Below are 19,308 nucleotides of genomic sequence, written 5' to 3'. Positions count from 1 at the left end.
CGGACACTGGCACTGGGGCCCCTGCTGCTGGTTGGATAGGCTCCCATGATAAATCAGATGCTTCTCTCTCACGCTAAGACCTTTCATGTCAGGAAGGGGCTTTTCTGGAAGAAGAGTTAGTGTCTGTGCTACATTTCCTAAAAAACTGTTTCCCCAGAAACTATACAAACTTTCAGGCACCTCAGTGCTTCAGGAACACGCTAAGGAAGGACCCTCATCTGTCTTGCATGTTTTGGGGGATTTTTCTTGAGATGTTCTTACAGGACTCAGGGCAGATAACAGACCAGCTTGATCAAGAATTTAGCAAGGCAGGCCCCCACTGAGCTGCTTCTTGTTCTCGCAGAGATCAGATAAGCATTTCTGCTGGACAGTCACAGAATCTGGTCAAGGAGAGACTGAGTCACTGCTTAGTCATCCTAGAAGCCACTGTTGATTTTTTTTTTTTTAAGACGGAGTTTCACTCTGTTGCCCAGGCCGGAGTGCAGTGGCATGGTCTTGGCTCACTGCAACCTCTGCCTCCTGGATTCAAACAATTCTCCTGCCTCAGCCTCCCGAGTAGCTGGGACTACAGGTGCCCGGCACCAGTCCCAGCTAATTTTTTTATTTTTAGTAGAGACGGGGTTTCACCATGTTAGCCAGGATGGTCTCGATCTCCTGACCTTATCATCTGCCTGCCTTGGCCTCCCAAAGTGCTGGGATTACAGGCGTGAGCCACTGCGCCCGGCCCAGAATATTTAGCGACTGATGTCAGGCCTACGTGTTGATAGTGGGTAGTAGTGGGCGGATGCCTGGCCCTCTCTCTTTCTTCTCATGAGCAAGTCAGTATCACAGAGGTTAAACATATCTTTAAGTAGCGTTTAACTTAAATTTTTTAAAATAAAAATAAGAGAAGTAATTTGTAAAAATATTGCATCCCCTATTTCTCTGCTGGAAGCTATTTGTTCTTAGCATAAATTAGAAGAAAAGGTGTTTTGCTTAAAAAATAAGTGAGTTGCTCACCGTATTTCTGAATCTTATCTAGAATTGGCCTCACAGTTTGTGAACAGCCCAGGAATAGCCAATGTCTTAGCTTTGGAACGTTTGCCACTTTCCAGCTACAGTTGAATCTTATAGCCTCGTTTGGTTCCTGATGACTTTCAAATTCTCCTGATCCAAACGCAAACTCAGAAGCACGAGCATATTGTTGGTGGCAGTATTATAGACTGAAACTTCCTCTTTGGATGGCATTTCCTCTCCCAGGACTTTATTCTCCAGGTATGCACAGGTACACACAAGTGCCCAAAGGATAAACACACAGATCTATTGTAGCATATTTGTATTACTGAGAGATTAGAAACATCCTAAAATGTTAGCCAAATCACTTGGATGAAAAGTTTGGCTCTGCTTATTAGGTTTGGTGTGCAACGTGGAGGTGACATCTGTTACTTCCAGTGTATTCTAAATACTTTAGCTCAAAAAATGAGACCTGTACCTAGATGGACACCAAAAGGGACTGGTTAACAAATATTGCATATACAGGGGTGTGGGGTGGCTCCGGGGCGGGGGATGGCGGCAGCCTTTGTTGCCCTGGCTCCAGGACAAGCGGATGGATCCGGGGAAGTGCTGCAAAATGGCTGGCTCCCCAGCCAGCCGGTGTCATGTGCCTCCATGTGAAGAGACCACCAAACAGGCTTTGTGTGAGCAATAAAGCTTTTTAATCACCTGGGTGCAGGCGGGCTGAGGATTTGGGTAGGTAAAGGAAAATTACAGTCAAAGGGGGGTTGTTCTCTGGCGGGCAGGAGTGGGGGTTACAAGGTGCTCAGTGGGGGAGCTTTTTGAGCTAGGATGAGCCAGGAAAAGGAATTTCACAAGATAATGTCATCGCTTAAGGCAAGGACCGGCCATTTTCACTTCTTTTGTGGTGGAATGTCATCGGTTAAGGCGGGGCAGGGCCTTTTCACTTTTTTGTGATTCTTCAGTTACTTCAGGCCATCTGGGCGTATCTGTGCAAGTCACAGGGGATGCAATGGCTTGGCTTGGGCTCAGAGGCCTGACAGCCGGGAGGACGGGAGGATACTTACTACAGCTGCTCAGAAGCACCACTGGAAGCTCAGATGTGGGCGCCCCCGCCAGAAGAAGAGAAGGGTACAGAGAAGCTACAGAGAAGCCTCTCCTGATGCCCCAGGGAGCAAGCCGACTCCTTCCAGGCTCCAGGAACACCACAAAGCAATATGAAACCTGTTCATGAGAGGAGTGAGGAATGGCTTCCACCAAAGAAACGAGACCTCCCCGTGACCAGAGGGGATATGGGGAGAACTACCAGCGCTCCACTAACCACACACCCTCCAGTGATGCCTCTGAATGGTCCCAAGGGGTTGTGGTGGCCGGGCAGAGTCAGGCAGGAGCCGGAGTCAGCCGGGGGGTGGTGGACTGAGGCCATCACCTGTCTGACAGTGGACCAGTATGGCATGCTGTATAAGGTGGCTGTGCCACCTGCCACCTTCTCACCAACTGGCCTCCCAATTGTGGTGAATATGAGCCCCTTGCCCCCGGGGAAAAAAAAATATTGCATATACAGTTGATTAAATGGAATGCTCCAGGGCTATTAGGAATGTTGAAAATGGGCTGGGCGTGGTGGCTCACGCCTGTAATCCCAGCACTTTGGTAGGCCGAGGAGGGCAGATCACCTGAGGTCGGGAGTGTGTGACCAGCCTGATCAACATGGAGCTGTGTTTACTGAGTGGGGATTTCGCAGGCTGGAGCTAAGAATTTCCAGTATGCGTAACAGCCACAGCCCAAATATCTGACAGTGAGTTGCATAATTCCCGAGAGCAGGCCTGGACAGTGTCTGGGTGGGGCCTGGGAGCCACAGGAGACGCCCAAAGCCAGGCAGAGCCCAGGGGCAAGGGGGCGATAGGCAGGTGTGGCGCTGGGTGCGGCCCAGGGCGGGCTTGCACCCCCACACCCAAGGCAGCGGCCTGCTCATTCCTCAGCTGCAGGAGCCAGACGTGTGGAGTCCCAGTGGAGGCTGACCTGTGTCTCTTCATCTCCCTGGGAAAGGTGCTCCCGAGGTGAACGAGATGGCCTGGTGGAAAGCCTGGGTAAGTGGCAGCTGGCAAGAGAGTTGGGCTCCTGCATGGTGTTGGGTGCTGGTCACCAGGGAGGCCTGAGAAATGTAAAGTCGCCCTTGGCTGGGAGTGGCTCGTTCTACATTTGGCTGCCTCCTGGGCCAAGCATGGAGGGTGGGGAGGGGCCGAGATGAAACAGTCCCAGGCCTAGAGTGCCCATGGCAGGGATGGGACCTGAGCTGGGAGACAGGCCAATGAAGAAATCTAGAAATGCAAGGGGGAAGCTGAGGTTTGAGAGGAGTCCAGGGAAGACCCTTGCAGGGGTGAGGCCACTCAAAGGAGGGGGTGTCATGGTTGAGTCTTGTGTGTAAATGTGTATGGGGTGCACACACGTGTGCATTTGGGGAGAATCAGGCATACTGCTCCCGGCAAAGGGAACTGTGTCAGAGAGTCAGAGGGCGGGGAGCTTGGCTTTGAGGGAAGCTGCTCAGCACAGCTCGAGGGTCCTGGTTCCGGAGGAGATGGACCTGGGGAAGCAGGCAGGACCAGGTCCTGAAAGGCCTTGCCTGGCAGGCTGAGGAGTTCAGGCTTTACCTTAAGAGCAGTGGGACGGCATTGAAGGGCTTTGAGCGGGAGAGTAACCTGAACATGCTGTTGGGGACCCATCAGTGCCTTTACCTCCGGGATCAATGATGTTCATTTGTCAAGACTGGAGAGGGAAGAGGGGAAGCAGGAGGACCTGGCCTACTAGAGCCCTGAGGAACCCGGCGCTCAGGACAGCCCATCCCCAGCAGAACTGATGGGTTCTCAGGAGCTTTTCATCTATGCTTGAGCCTGAGGCCATCGCTGTGCTAAGGAGTTGAATATCCAGGAGGGGACAGAGGTGACATCTCCTGGCTGCCGGCTCTGCACGCCCTTTTCCTTTCCTCCCACGCAGCCTCAGGATGTCAGGGTGTCAGGGCTGCACTTGCTGTTTTGCAGATGAGGAAATGGAAGCTCAGAGACACTGAGTGACTTGCTAGGGTCCAATGGCCAGCAGGCTCCAATCAGAGAGCACTTGGGTCTCTCTGCCCAGCCCCAAGCTCTCTGTGAGCTTTTGTGGGGAACCGGGCTTGTCCAGCTTCAGGGAATCTCTAGATCATAGATGTCACAACCCAGGCAAGGGTCCTCAGGGTCAGACATGCTAGGTTCTGGACAGGTGGGACACAGAGGAAGCCAGGGTGAGGTGGGGCAGTTGTCCTGGCCCCCAGGGAAGCAGCCATCTTCCAGGACAAGGGGCCATGGCAGCCTCCAACTTCAACCAGGCTGCTGGGAACCTGCCTTTGAGGAGGTGGACATGGCAGGGAGAGCCCAGTGCTGGGTGTTTTCCAAAGTCAGTTGCTGGCCAAGGTAGTCTGACACCGGGCCTTGCACCCAGTGCAGCAGGACAAAGGGCTCTCCATGTAGGGACCTGCCAAATTGACAGGATCACTGTGGCACTCACTGAGTCCCTACTGTGTGCCAGGCCCTCCTCTAAGCACCTCACATTCGGTATCTCCCTTGAACCTCACAAGAAGTCTATGAAGGCCGGGAGTGGTGGCTCATGCCTGTAATCCCAGCACTTTGGAAGGCTGGGGCGGGCGGATCACCTGAGGTCGGGCGTTCGAGCCCAGCCTGACCAATATGGAGAAACTCCATCTCTACTAAAAATACAAAATTAGCCGGGTGTGGTGGGCACACGCCTGTAATCCCAGTTACTAGGGAGGCTGAGGCAGGAGAATCGCTTGAACCTGGGAGGCGGAGGTTGCGGTGACCTGATATAGCACCACTGCACTCCAGCCTGGGCAACAAGAGCGAAACTCCGACTCAAAAAGATAAAAAAAAAAGAAGTCTATGAAGTAGACACCAGTATTCTTATCCACAGATGAGGAAACTGAGGCACAAGTAGGCTAGGCAGGTGCCCGAACTCACTAGTAAGTGTCAGAGTCTGGGTGAGAATCTGAACAGCCTGACTCCAGGGCCAAAACTGTACCCTGGCCGTCCATACCCCATGCGAGAGCTGGCTCGGGGCAGCAAGTTCACAGGTAGACCCCACCTGCAAGAGCTGAGCTTCCAGCAAGGACCCAGTGTCCTCTGGGCACAAAGCTGGACCAGGAACGGGATGGGAGGGGATGAGGGAACCACTGGAGAGACTCTGTCTGCAGGCAGAGCCCCTTTGCACCTCTCTTTTTGGTGTTGTCTTTTCCTCTGTGTCTCATAGAGACAAACCCAATCTCCCAGGCCTCTGGGCAGCCACATAGCGGGGGAAGGCCGAGGTGTGGCAGCTCCCCCGCGCCTGTCACAGAACAAGTTATATCAATAGATGTAGTCACAGGCTGGTCTGAATCACCTTTTCAGTGAAAATGTGCCTGTCTGTACTAGCATGGCCCTGGGCAAGACCCTGCAGGAGCCTGAGGCTGACCCTTCCTTCTCAGCAGGGGTTCTGGAGCTCCAGGACCCCACACTGATAGCCAGGGCTCCAATTCCTAGAACACTTATTTTCTAAAACCTTAGAGTGGGAAGTGAGACACAGGCTTCTTAATGCAGCAAAATAAGAACCAGCCTGGGAGCTGCTTACAAATGCTTCACCTGAGCCCTACTGCACCCCTGCTGGACTGCATGCTCCTGAGGGATGCAGTCACACAACCTGGCCACTAGCTGGTGCACCACAGCACCCGAGAGAGCCGGGACAGAGGGAAGCCGGCAGGCACTGAGAGCTGAGATGCCCCCCACCTTCCCAGACGACCTGCATTCCTGCGGGTGAAGCTTCCTTCAGTGGAACGTTCCAGGAACACTCATTGCCTGGGAAAGGTTGAGTCATCAGTAGGGCAGGGGAGGTAGATAGAGCTCAGCTTCTGAGTCAGGCTGGGGAGTCCCAGCAGCACTGCTTACTATCCACGTAAGGGAGTCCAGCTCCCTTTCTGTAAAGTGAGGCATCAGTACTTACCTAGCACAACTGTTGAGGAAGCCATGACATAAGCATTGCATCTAAAGCACCTGGCCCAGGTCTGGCACACACAAGGGGCTCAAAGTGCTAAGAGGAGTAATAGCAGAGTGTTACTCCACAAGCAAGGGATATCGTGTGTGTGTACACTGATGAGCAATATCTGGGACCACATTGGCTGTCTCTGGATGGAATTTCCATAGGAATTATTTCTAACAATTTCTGCTGTGCAACATGGTGCTAAGAAATGACTCACGAAGATCTGTCACCAGACATTTGAAATTAAAGCAAAGGGTTCAGAAAGATGCCTTACCTCTTACTCAAAGAAAAGATACTTACAGATATGCCATCCATGGGAATCTCTGTATTTTCAGAATCTAACCCAGGGCCTGGATGGATGGATGGATGGATGGATGGATGGATGGATGGATGGATGGATGTGGTAGTCAAATGGATAAGTGGGTAGGTGGGAAAGTAGAAGGGTAAATGATGGAGGTGATGGAAGGAATAAGTGAACAGGTGAATGGAAGACAAGACTGGATGGGACTAAACTCTTTTTCGTCCTGGAGTATCTCTGAGTCTCCCTCTAATTCAATACCTATCTCCAATATCCCTCCACTCTTTACCATTCCTCCACCCAAAACATACTTATGAGGAGTCGTCTGTCTTAATCATCTGAGAAATTCTGCAGTTTAAAAAGCCCTCAGGCAAGCCCTGAACTGGAGGCTTGGAAGTCAAGGGCTCAGACACCTGGTTATCTGGTTTATTTCACAATCTGCAGAGCATCCTGCGGGTTTTTCTAAACCTGACGCTCTGAGCCCCATGGGCCTGTGGACTTGCAAACACCCTGAACTATCAGGATGCTCAGCTGAGCACCCGCCCTCTCAGTTACTGTAAGTTCTAACTCCCCAGGAAGAGGGCAGACTGAGCTCAAACCATTCCTCAGAAAGGCAGAACCATGCCCAGCCTTCCAGCCTCATCTGCACGCTCTGAGGGCGGCGCATGCAGCTCCAGGAAGCCTTTGCTTAAGTGTTCTTTCTCACCTAACTTTGGGTGAGTTTGTCCCTTCCTGCTGCTGGTGGGTGATGCTGGAAGGAGCTGGGTGTGGCTGGGGCTGCTATCTGCCCTCAGATGGCACAGGCAGGGACAGGAAAGGTTTCGTGGCTTCTCCCCACAAACTCTGGCTCTGGCTACTCCACCCTGTTGGCCAAGGGGCTGAAGGGCTGAGTACTGGCCTGCAAGGGCTGGGCAGATCTCCGTGTCCAGCGGAGGGGCTTACCCTGTCAGGGCAGGCTACAAGATGGGCTGGGAGCCTGCTCTGCCCTCCCCATCCCTGCCTGCTTTGAGCAGGCCTGGTTCTCTTGCAGATTGAACAGGAGGGTGTCACAGTGAAGAGCAGCTCCCACTTCAACCCAGACCCTGATGCAGAGACCCTCTACAAAGCCATGAAGGGGATCGGTGAGTGGGTGTTGGCAGCCTTGCCACCTCTGCTCAAGACCTCTCTGCTCATAGCCCTGGCAAGCGGGTGCCAGGGGACATCTGGGGAGCTGGGGTGTCCCATGATACTCTGAGACTGACTCCACTACCCAGAGAATCACACAGCCTTCTGTTTCTGCAGTGAGGTCAGCACCCACCCTGCAGGACTGGACAGGAGGGTGCTGCTCTTCCCTGGGTAATGGGGGTGGGGAGGTCAGCTGTGTGTCCCTGTGAGTGACTTCCCATCAGTCTCAGCTTTCTCACTTGTAAAGTGGCCCCAATAATTCTTGGCCTCGTGTGTCACATGAAGTATGAAGGGGATGGTGCTGTACAACGCCAGGAACAGAGCTGGGAGTGTGAGGTGTGGGGAGTTTGTGGGGCTGACTGAAGGCCCCCTTGCCGCATGTCGATGGCCACAGAGCCAGCTCCCTTCCCATCTCCAGCACTTGCCCAGTGCCGCCCTCAGCACTACTGTGAGTGGGCGAGGGCTGACCTGAGGCCAGATTTAAATAGCTTGCCCAGAAAGCCCTCCTGACCTGAGAGCAGAGCATGCACCCTGACCTCACCCCAGCTGGGACTGACCCCTTAGCCGGCTCTGCCTGAGGATCAGGGGCATTAACGAGAACTGCCGCTCCTGACAAGTCCAGAAAACGTCCTCATGCCCTCTGCTTTCTGTGAAGTAGAAAGTTATCTCCACTTCCCAAATGAGAAAAAATGGAGGCCCAGGGAAATGAGGCTGGCTGCCCAATGCCACGCAGTTGCTGGGCCAGGCCTCTAATCCAGGGGTTGGACTCTTAGTCTTGACCTTCTCCTACTGCAACCAACACAAAGGAGGGCAGGGCCGGAGATCTCACTCGGCCAAGCTCCAAAGGCCCGGGCTGATGTCCAGAGCCACCCAGACCTCAGATTCCATCTTGTGAGATGGGCCCTGGGCACACCCCAGCATTGTAGTGGTGCGGGGTGGGAAATGGGGAGGCAGATTTCCTAAGGGCCTTGTTTATACCACGAAAATGGTCCAGGGGTTTGGAACTATCCAGGTGTCGGGTCTCAGCTGCTCAGCCACCAAGCAGCTGTCTTCACCTTGCCCTCCTCCACCCTCACCAGTGCATCACCCTGGGGGTAGAGGGTCACTCGCGCTGTATCCCTGCAGGGACCAACGAGCAGGCTATCATCGATGTGCTCACCAAGAGAAGCAACGCGCAGCGGCAGCAGATCGCCAAGTCCTTCAAGGCTCAGTTTGGCAAGGCAAGGGGAAGGCTGGTGGGGGTGGGGATAGGTGAGCCTTGGGGTTGGGGGTACAGCCTGGGAGGCAGCTCCATTCTGGACGACTTTCCCGAAGAGCCAGCCCACACTGGCAGCATGGGCACATGGAACCTGTTTGCACGAAAACAATTGTTCTTTATCGAAATTCAAATGTAACTGGCCGCCCTGTGTTTTATCTGGCAGACCTACTTTTAGGTGTCAGTGCCTGGGCCAGGGCTGGCCTTCCCTGCTTCTTTTCCTGCCTCCTCTCTCACAGCATTCCTTCTCATGCACCCCACAGGCCTCACTGGAGGTCTCTCTCCCTGTCCCCAGGCTATCTCGCCCTGCCCCCTGAGCCCAGACCACCTTCTCTTTCCCATGCCCCGGGCATGCAGGTCTGGCTTCGCTCTGTTCTGGGGTGTGGGCACATTTTCCTCGGTCCAGCTGCTTGCACCCACACCTCGTCCCTTCTGCCACCTGGGAATTCTGAGAGCCTGGAACAAGTATGCCAGACCCTTTGTTTCTCCTCCCACCTGCCCTCCACCCCTAGGGCAAAGCCTGACATTTGGGGATACACAGTAAACACAGGATTAAATATGTACATAGCCATGGTTGCCTGAAGCCTCTAGTGACTCAAATCATTAGTTTGGAGATTCAACAAGGGAAGATCAGCTCAAATATTCTCTTGAAGAACCCAGTGTGCATTTTTACAGTTTCCCTCTCTTAGTCCTCACAGCTATACATTATTCTTTGCCTTCAAACATTTGGAGAAACTGGTGCTCAGAGAGGTTGTAAGTTGCCCAAGGTCCCAGAGCCTGTAATCAACAAGGTGGGGATTAAAATCCAGGTCTGACAAAGCCGTTGATCTCTCTGCTGCTCTGCAGATCAGCTGATGTAGCCTGGTGGCTCCTCGTAGCAACATGTGCCCTTCGAAGGAGGCACACGTATTTTATGGTGATGCCACACTCAGAGCTTGCAGTCTAGCTAGCAATGCCAATTTCATTTTACTGAGAGCTTATAATGTGCCCAGCACTGCACTGAATGCTGAGTTGAGTCACACACATCTCTCTATCAACACCCAAAGCAATGGGATGAAGCAGGAGCATGTTTGTCTCCGTGTAACTGGTAAAGATACTGATGCTCAGAGAAGTTAAGGAGCTGGCCCAAGAAACCCAGCCAGCATGTGGCAGGGCCCACGCGGAATCCAGCCCAAGCCCCTGGGCCCAGCCACCACGCCGCTGCCTGCACTCAGGTGGGCCTGGCTTATGACAAATACCACCTTTCCCTGTTCCTGCATTAGGACCTCACTGAGACCTTGAAGTCGGAGCTGAGTGGCAAGTTTGAGAGGCTCATTGTGGCCCTTATGTACCTGCCATACAGATACGAAGCCAAGGAGCTGCATGACGCCATGAAGGTAACCAGGCAAACAGGGCAGGGAAGTGGCAGGGGTGCTCACATGACTGGGTAGGGGCAATGCAGGGAACGGGCACCGGCAGCCCAGAGCTCCCCTTGAGCCACTGTTTGGAATGGCCACATGGGCCACAGCTGGGCCCAGTGAGCAGGCAGTCAGGTGCTCAGACTGCACCCAACACCTGGGGTCACTGGTCCCTGACTGACATGTTGAGTGGCCATGATGAAGCCAAAATCGGTACTTCTCAGAACCTCACAAGCTCAGGTGTACAGTGGTATTGGAAACCCGCCTCTACAGTCCCAGGCATAGCCCCCTGGGTTTCCCTTTACCTCTCACTACTCTGCTTTTGCAGATTAATAGGGATGGGGACCCAGTAACTATCATCATTTTGTTTGAAAAGACACTTGCTGCGTGGGCACTGCCAGGCATTTTACACCCGTGTCCCCTAATCTACATTTGGGGCAGGGGAGGCTAATTATTCCTGTTTATGGATCAGGATGCTTAGGCTGTGGGACCTGGAGCAGCCTGTCTGACACCACCCAGCTGAGGGAGAGCTGAGACAGGGCTTCCCCATCACACCACTTGCCCTCAATGTCCATCACTGAAGACAAGCATGTGATTTTCTCATCACATCCTCACACTCCAAGTGGGACAGGGCAGTGAGGTCCTTCCTGAGGCTTAGGCATCTTGAGAAAAGAAGGTGTGGACAGAGCAGAAGGTCATGGCAGAGCACTCCAGCAGGCAGAGGTTTCTGTCCACAGGGCTTAGGAACCAAGGAGGGCGTCATCATTGAGATCCTGGCCTCTCGGACCAAGAACCAGCTGCAGGAGATCATGAAGGCGTATGAGGAAGGTAAGGGGTGGCACAGATGGAGGGGCTTGGGAGTGGCCACAAGCTTTGGCAGCCTGGCAGGGAACAAGGATCAAGAAGTAACCTGGACCACACTAGAAAGGACCCTTTGGGGACTTTTTTACCCACAGGTGCTGAGCACCTACCGTGTGCCAAGATCTGTGCCTGATGGTAACATTGAACTTGACTCAGACTTGATCTGTAAGCTCACCAGCTCCTCTTACAGCGGAGAGAGGCACATGACCAACTCAAATCTCTGCGCTGAGGACGGTGTTAGTAGGGGGTGTGGACCCCAGGCTAGCAGAGGCCAGTCAGTCCTCCAGAGTGTGTAGCCAGTGGGGAGTTTTGCTGGAGGCTTTGGCTTTGCCAAGCCTTGAGATGAAATGGAGCTTGGCTGGCAGCCCCTGGCCTGGCTCTCTGATCTGGTCCATCTTGTGCTTTGCGCTTGGCTGTGTGTGCATGTCGCTTCTAGTTGTGAACCAACACCCAGGTGGCAGCCACTTGGACACCCGGGCATTGCATCCATGCCCTGTGCCAAGGACTTTCTTTCCTAGAAGGCTTTAATCAGGAGAAGTATGGGGAACAGGGCTGGAAGGAAGAAATCAGGCCCTGGGTAGGCTGTGGACCTCTGCTTGTGCCTCATGGTCCTGTTTCCCTGCAGACTACGGGTCCAGCCTGGAGGAGGACATCCAAGCAGACACAAGTGGCTACCTGGAGAGGATCCTGGTGTGCCTCCTGCAGGTATCACAGCCTAGGCTCTTGGGAGTGTCGTGGTTTGGGGGTCCCAAGAGCTCCACCCCAGGGAGCAGCCCTTGAATAGAGCCACAAGAGTCAAGGCAGGGGCATGGGATAGCCCAGCAGCCAGGGCTCATTGCGTGTCTCAGCATGGTTAGAGGGTCCTGACTGCAGAGCCCCCACACCTGTCCTTACTCAGCCATGTGACAGCGTCCTGGAAGGGAGAGGAGAGCAGGGCCTTCGTGCAGGCCTCATGCCAGGCACTTTGCTTACCTTAGCTCACTGAATCCCCCAAGCCTTATGAGACAGTCCTTACCACCCCCATTGTACAAATGAGGAAACCGAGGGCTGAAGAGAATAACTGGCTTGCTGAAGTTTCCACAGCCAAAAAGCAGCAGAGCCATGCCTACCCTCCAAGCCCAGGATGCCCCCTCTGCCCTTAATGCTCTCGTCAGCTGGCCTGCCTTACAGATCTACCTCCTCTGTTCCTAGGGCAGCAGGGATGATGTGAGCAGCTTTGTGGACCCGGGACTGGCCCTCCAAGACGCACAGGTGAGGCTGCGCCCAGCTGGCCATGTGGCCCCAACCCTGCCATCTGGACTCCAGCTCCTCTGCCCATGGGGGCTTTCTCTGACACTAAGCTGGGACCCACCCAGCTCAGCTCCCTATAGGCCTTTGCCCTCTGGTATCTGGGGAGGAGAGTGAGGGTGTTGGGGAGGAGGGAGCGTGACTTGGGGATGGGGGAGCACTAAAGCTCTGTCCTGGCAGCAACAGCCCATGAACCTGGGGATGCTGAGCCCCAGTGCTGGACACAATGTATCCGGGTTTTATAGGTCTGCCTGCTGGCAGAGGGAAGCCTGGGGACCGGGCAGTTCCTAGAGCAGATTGTAGCCCAGGATGGAGAAAAGATTCTAAGCCAGAGCTGCTAGAGAAAGGGGAGCTCCCTGTCAGAGATGACCAAGCAGAGGAGCATGCTGGCCTGACAGAGTGGACAGGGCCCGGCCATGGCTGCAGCTCTGGGACTCTGGGGCTTAGTCCCTCGCCTCCCTGGTCTCCCTCACCGGCTTATTGTGGGTGTTCCAATGCTAGGATCTGTATGCGGCAGGCGAGAAGATCCGTGGGACTGATGAGATGAAATTCATCACCATCCTGTGCACGCGCAGTGCCACTCACCTGCTGAGAGGTACCAGGAGGGAGGGGCTGGGGCCAGGGTCACAGCAGGTATCCTAGTCATGAGTCTCTCCCTCATGCTTCTGCCTTGCCAAGTCTAGAGTTAGGGAGAGAGCCAGGAAGGCCAGGACTCTTTCCCTGGCCACCAAGCGGGAGGTCAGGGCAGCACATTGATGTGCAGTCTCTGATCCGAGACACTGAGGGGCAGCGCAAGGAGGTCTGACCATCCCCTGAGCAGAGCCCTCTCCACAGTGTTTGAAGAGTATGAGAAAATTGCCAACAAGAGCATTGAGGACAGCATCAACAGTGAGACCCACGGCTCGCTGGAGGAGGCCATGCTCACTGTGGGTAAGAGCTCAGACATGCACATTTTTCAGGCCACAGGGCTCACCGTGGGGCAGCACCAAAAGAACAAAGGGCCTAGAGATGTGACCGCAAGAGAAATAATCCATGTCACCTTCACGGGATGTCCCCTCAATGCACACTCTGCCTGTCCCCTTCACCCAGGGACTGCTCCACCTCTAGAGTCCCAGTGTGTGCTGCCAAGGATTGGTCTCTGTGATGCCCATGTGGTGCCCAGTGCTGTGTGGGTGTGTGTGCATGAGAGTGTGTGTGCATGAGTGTGTGTGTGCATGAGTGTGTGTGTGCATGAGAGTGTGTGTGCGTGAGAATGTGTTTGCATGAGAGTGTGCCTGAGGGTGTGTGTGCATGACTGTGTGGGTGGGATGTGAGTATGTGTGAGAGAGACAGTGTGATGTGTGTGTGAGAGAGACAGTGTGTGTGTGCACACATGAATACATACGCCAGTGATTATGCCAGCTCCAACCCTTTGTGTACTCATGGCAGCCATGCAGGGAGCACTCTGGCTCTAGTTATGAAGCCCTGGCCAGCACAAAGTCACCATTCTGGACGTGAGCCAGGGGCCTGGCCCCTGCCTTCATTGCCAGTTGAAGAAACAGTGATGTGTAGCTTGAGTCCAAATTGAGTGACAGATGGTCTGGTGCTGAGAAACACTGGGGATCTTCCCCACGGCAGGAAGTCAGGGCTACTCAGGAGGACCCACTCCAGAGCTCTCATGGGGTCCAGGGCTGAGATCACAATGAGAAGAGTCACTGCAGAGTAGAGAGCTGAGGCCCAGGGCAGAGGGACGTCTCTTCTCCCACTTACACACAGAGCCCAGGTCCGGACTCCTGGCCTGCAGCTCTCAGCTCCACACCAGGCTGCCTCCATGCAGAGGCCAGCAGCCAGCAGGCTCCCTGCTGTGTCCTTGCCTCTCTGGGTGGACAGGGCCATCTGAGACACCCCAGCTGGCCTTGGATGCTGTGACACAATCCGGTCTATGTCAGGACATCTAATCACACCCCTGCTCCAATCTCAGCTTCCAAAGTTCACCCCTGGATCTGGCCTGAACCCGCCATGAATGAAGTCTGCCAGCAGGGAACAGTGAAGCCATGCAGTGCCCTGTCATGCTGGGCCTTCCTGTTTACTTACCCTTGAAGCCTTGCATCAGTCTCACTACCCAGATGAGTCAGAGAGGTCAAGTAATGAAACTATACTGCACCATCAAGGCAGGAAGTGAATACATGCCTACCTCACTCAAAGCCCACGTTCCTTCTACAGCCCTGGGTGAAAACGCCAACCTTCCCCACTCAGATGCCAAGTCTCTGAGCAGCACCCATGGGAGCAAGCATGGGCCCACTCTCTGGACCAGACGCCCCCAGGTGCCTTAGTCCTCTGGGTCCAAACTCCACATGTCACATGGGAATTCAAAATGCAGGGTTCCTGCTGCTAAGTGACAGAGAGAGGGCAGTCTGGGTTGAGAGCCCAGGGCCTGTCCTGAGTCTGAGCTGCCCTTGGATGGGCTTGAGCTGGTGTCTTCAGATAAGCCCCAGAGTCCGATGCATTTCACGTTTTACCCTTTGCCTGCCTGCTTGGGCCTTTGGAGCTGTGCCCAGTGCCCCGGACTTCCTTCCCTGTCCCACACCACCTGACACAAAGCCTCTCACTTTGGGAAAGTCAGGGCACAAAGAAATATGCCAAGCCTTGCACAACACTGACTCTTAAGACCGAAGGCAAGACATAAAGTTGTAGGCAGTGCCACCTACCAGCTCCAGACATTAACATAGCTTTCTTGTTTGCCAGTGAAATGCACCCGAAACCTCCACAGCTACTTTGCAGAGAGACTCTACTATGCCATGAAGGTAATTGTCCTGTCTTCTGCTTCCTGACAGTCACCCTACATAGCACCAAGTGCAAAGTCAAGGAACTCAAAGCCACCACCATCCTCCACACTGGGGAGTTCTCTTACCCCAACCTGTTGTGGATCAGAAAGGTTTTAGTTCTCAGGGTGAAATTGAGTCTGGGAAAGGGATGCTGCCTGTCCGGAGGTGAATAATTTCCTGAAACTAAAACCAATGCCTGTTTTCTCTGATGGATAGTTGCTGATATCCCCTGAAGTTAGTTCCACACCCAAAACCCAAGCCCTCTGGCCACTTCTGCTTAGGAAATGAGAGCGGGCATGCGATTCCCTTGGCCATGTTCCCTGGCCAGGAATCCCTGGGCATGCGATTCCCCAGCTGACATGAGACTGGTCAGGGATGAAGGTGAGCAGGAAGGCCCTGCCTGTGAAATTCCTGGCTGAGCTGACTGCTGCTGTTGCTCTAGTAGGAAGTCTTGTTGGAGCAGTATTTCGTGTCTAGAATATGATATGGCAAACCAAACATAATGCAGTTTGGAGCACCTGGCATCATAAAGGAAGAGTTCTGGGCAGTGGGTGAGAAGGGATTGAGGGAGTGGACACCCTAAGCCACCAAAGCATCCCTCCTAATGCTTCCTTGACTGAAGCACAGGCTCCTTCCCTCCCTCTAAAAGCCCTAGAACCCAACCACACAGATCCGTCCATCACTCAGAGATGGACAGGAAAGGTGAGGCAGGATTTTGATGGCCGCTGTCTTGCCCAGGGAGCAGGGACACGCGATGGGACCCTGATAAGAAACATCGTTTCAAGGAGTGAGATTGACTTAAATCTTATCAAGTGTCACTTCAAGAAGATGTACGGCAAGACCCTCAGCAGCATGATCATGGTAAGCAGCCATTCCCAATGTTGAGGCCAGCCTGAAACCTAGACATTCGGGGAGACCTAGAGGCTGTGGCCAACGCCACGTGAGCCCCTCCCTTCCCAGTGGGCACCACGAGCTTGCATTCCTGACCATGTGGTGTGTGGAGGGAATAGCAGAGGTCAGTGTGGCTGGATCCCAAGGGGAGTTGGGGGCAGAGGGGAGATGCAGAGACCAGGGCACAGAGGCTGCCTTGAGTCCCACTCAGAAAGTTGGTTTCACATTTGAGTTATGGTGGCTCCTTGGAAAAGACACCAAATCCTTGCAGAAGAAGCCACCTCTGAATAGTCAATGAGATGCACTAGTCCGGTAGGAATCGGGCCCACCGCTCAAATCCAGATTTAAGTAGTCCTGGCAGCCAACTTCTAAGTCAGATGAGTGTCAATAGACTGTCTAACCCGATTCCAATTAGCAAGAGTTCTGGAGCCTTCAAAACACAGAGTGATTATCACACTGCGATAATTGGGAGAAACAGCTCATCTAGGGGTGTCTGCAAATTGAGGTCTTGATGATTTCATTAGCAGAAGTCACATTAGGACAAATATATCCCTAAGTCTTCTTTGGCTACTAAGTCAAGTCTCTAGCTCTTCCGCAAATGTCGTTGTTAAGTGCACTTTTCAAGAAACATAGCTGACCATAGATGGAAAAGACATTTCTGTTTCCAGATGTTTCAAGATGGGGCAGCAGGTGGGCATGGGGAAGGGATGGTTGGAATTATTCTTGGTTTCACTTTAGGATCCCCAGCCAATCTTGTTGGGAGACAGGAGGGCAAGGCACACACCAGCCTGGACTGCTGCTATCACCTGCAGACGGTCTGAGCTGATTGTCATTAACCCTTTTAACCACACATGGTAACTTATGGCATCAGAGAGATTTCTAGAGATAGATGAAGCCACCCTCTTCAAATTTTATCTAATGTTGTAACTTAAGAAAATTGAGTTAGAATCATGAATACCTTGACGAAACATTTTCTTTTTAGTGTAGACCACAGATGTCATTAAAGCAAAAATGGTTTTCAATACTGATATGAGTTAAAAACTCTTGCATTGAAATTAAGAGGCAAATGTATAAACACTCCAAGTATAACTCATGTATTTGAAAAAGTAAACAAAATTAATGCTTCTCTTTCTAAAAACTATTACGAAAATTGTCTTCAAAATAATAAAAATCACCAGGCGTGGTGGCCCACACCTGTAATCCCAGTGCTTTGGTAGGCCAAGGCGGGAGGATCGCTTGAGCCCAGGAGTTCAAGGCTGCAGTGAGCTAGGACTGCATCGCTGCACTCCAGCCTGGGTGACAGAGTGAGACTGTGTCTAGAAAGAAAAAAGTTTAAAAAAAAATTAATTGTAGTTTGAAAACTGTGACAAGATTTCAGGTTCAAAACAGGCAAATTTTACTAAGCGGTGAAAAACAGACAATAACCATGAGACCTAAACTGCTCCAGAGTGTGGAAAGTCTAGCCCCAGCCTACCCCTTCTTCACCATGCTGCTGTGAATGAATCTACTCCCCTCTCTTGGCCCTACTGTCCTCAACTGCATGAAGAAGAATCTGGGTGACCTGACCTGGCCCATTTCCCAACTCTGTGTGCAGACCCTGGACTAGCCAGTCCCATCAGGACCTACCAGTATCTAAGAAACAGGGCTCCTCAGCCATCAGACCACAAGGTCAGTCTCATCAGGAGACAAACACTGTGGACCCGATGTGAGTCAGCTGCAGGGTAGACCAGCTTGCCTTTCTCCTGCTCTGCCCTCACCACGTCTCATCAGGATGCACGGCAGTGCAGCATCAATCTCATTTCACAGATGAGTCCCGCAGAGGTGAAGGGGCTTGCCTCAGCCACACCACCAGGGCGCGATGGTCCAGGCTCCTTCCACCCCCGGCCCTGCCCCCAGGTGTGTGCTGGTGCCTCACTCTCAGCCTTGGTTCCCAAGCTGCCACAGCAGGTGTTGAATAATGATGCATCGTGTTGTGTAAATGAATGGCTGGGCACCCCTGGCTCCCGAATAGAAGAACCCTGGGACAGCTGACCCCTTCCTTGTTTAGAAGTGGAACTGTCTCTGATTCATTTTCCACATCACTCCTGCATGTAGTTGCTAAGAGAATCAAAAGGACATGCAAAGGAATGGCGTGAAATTAAAAACAAGGAAAGAGGGGTGACGGCACAACCCCTGCAGCTAGGAACCCTGGAGGGCAGGGCCAGGTGCAGGCCAGGGGCACAGCTGTTAGTCATAACAACACGCCGCCATTGCCAAGCCAGGCACAAACAAGCCCCTTCTCATGCTCATGCATCTCCTGCCCACAGGAAGACACCAGCGGTGACTACAAGAACGCCCTGCTGAGCCTGGTGGGCAGCGACCCCTGAGGCACAGAAGAACAAGGGCAAAGGCCATGAAGCCAGAGTCTCCAGGCCACCTCACTCAACCTCAGCCATGGACGCAGTCTCCAGGCCTCCTCACTCAACCTCAGCCATGGACGCAGTCTCCAAGCCTCCTCACTCAACCTCAGCCATGGACGCAGGTTGGGTGTGGGGGAGGAGGGGTCTCAGCCTTTTAGTCTTCTATTTCCCTGTTTCCAGTGCTTTCCAGCTGGGTTTCTGACCCAGAGGGTGGAACCAGCCTGGGCTCCTCTTCCCAACTTCCTCCAGGTCATTTCCCAGTGTGAGCACAACGCCAACCTTAGCGTTTCTCCAGCCAGACAGATGCCTCGGCATGAAGGGCCTGGGGGCTTGTGGGTCATTCCTTCCTCCCTGCAGGAGCTTCCCAAGCGGTCACAGAGTCTCCTGGGCACAGGTTATACAGACCTCGGCCCCATTCCCATCTACTGAGACAGGGTCTCCACAAGAGGGGCCAGGGAATATGGGTTTTTAACAAGTGTCTTACTGATACGCTTCTCTATCAGGCAGCCGGAGAGCTGGCTGGGAGTCCTTTTGTTTTAGAACACACATCCTTCAGCAGCTGAGAAACGAACACATATCCATCCCAACCAAGAAGCCATTAACATTCATCTAAAAATGTTAGGCTCTAAATGGATGAAAAATTCTCTTACCACCTTAATAACAAAACAAACTACAAATTCCTGACCTAAGGACGCTGTGTTCTAAGCGACGTGGGCTCCCCTGGTGGCTGACCAGGTCAGCTGCCCTGGCCTCGCACTCCTCTGCATGCAGCACAGAAGGGCGTGACCATGCCCTCAGCACCACTCTTTTCCCCACTGAATGGCAACTGAGACTGGGTACCTGGAGATTCTGAAGTGCCTTTGCTATGGTTTTCAAAATAATAAAGATTTGTATTCAACTCAAA

At 53.2% G+C, this 19,308-nt stretch overlaps 1 protein-coding gene across 1 annotated transcript; it reads left to right on the top strand.

The window, feature by feature from the left end:
* The first annotated feature begins 2,883 nt into the window (after positions 1-2,883).
* LOC105486688 (annexin A8) lies at positions 2,884-19,302 on the top strand. Its single transcript, XM_011749697.3, has 12 exons — positions 2,884-3,080; positions 7,377-7,467; positions 8,636-8,730; positions 10,028-10,141; positions 10,900-10,990; positions 11,649-11,728; positions 12,215-12,274; positions 12,812-12,905; positions 13,145-13,240; positions 15,035-15,093; positions 15,853-15,975; positions 18,312-19,302. The coding sequence occupies exons 1-12, from the start codon at positions 3,060-3,062 to the stop codon at positions 18,369-18,371; spliced, it is 984 nt and encodes a 327-aa protein (XP_011747999.1). The 5' UTR covers positions 2,884-3,059; the 3' UTR covers positions 18,372-19,302.
* Positions 19,303-19,308: the final 6 nt, after the last annotated feature.

The sequence above is a fragment of the Macaca nemestrina genome, chromosome 9 (assembly GCF_043159975.1).
Source record: "Macaca nemestrina isolate mMacNem1 chromosome 9, mMacNem.hap1, whole genome shotgun sequence".
Classification (NCBI taxonomy): Eukaryota; Metazoa; Chordata; class Mammalia; order Primates; family Cercopithecidae; genus Macaca; species Macaca nemestrina.
Note: the sequence above shows the minus strand (reverse complement) of the source record. Positions and strands in the feature narration are given on the sequence as shown.

Excerpts from the sequence above, each read along its gene's own strand:
- LOC105486688 (XM_011749697.3), top strand. The coding sequence starts at position 3,060 with ATGGCCTGGTGGAAAGCCTGG. Across the intron at positions 7,468-8,635 it reads CAAAGCCATGAAGGGGATCG|GGACCAACGAGCAGGCTATC; the intron begins GTGAGTGGGTGT and ends GTATCCCTGCAG. Across the intron at positions 11,729-12,214 it reads TCCTGGTGTGCCTCCTGCAG|GGCAGCAGGGATGATGTGAG; the intron begins GTATCACAGCCT and ends CTCTGTTCCTAG.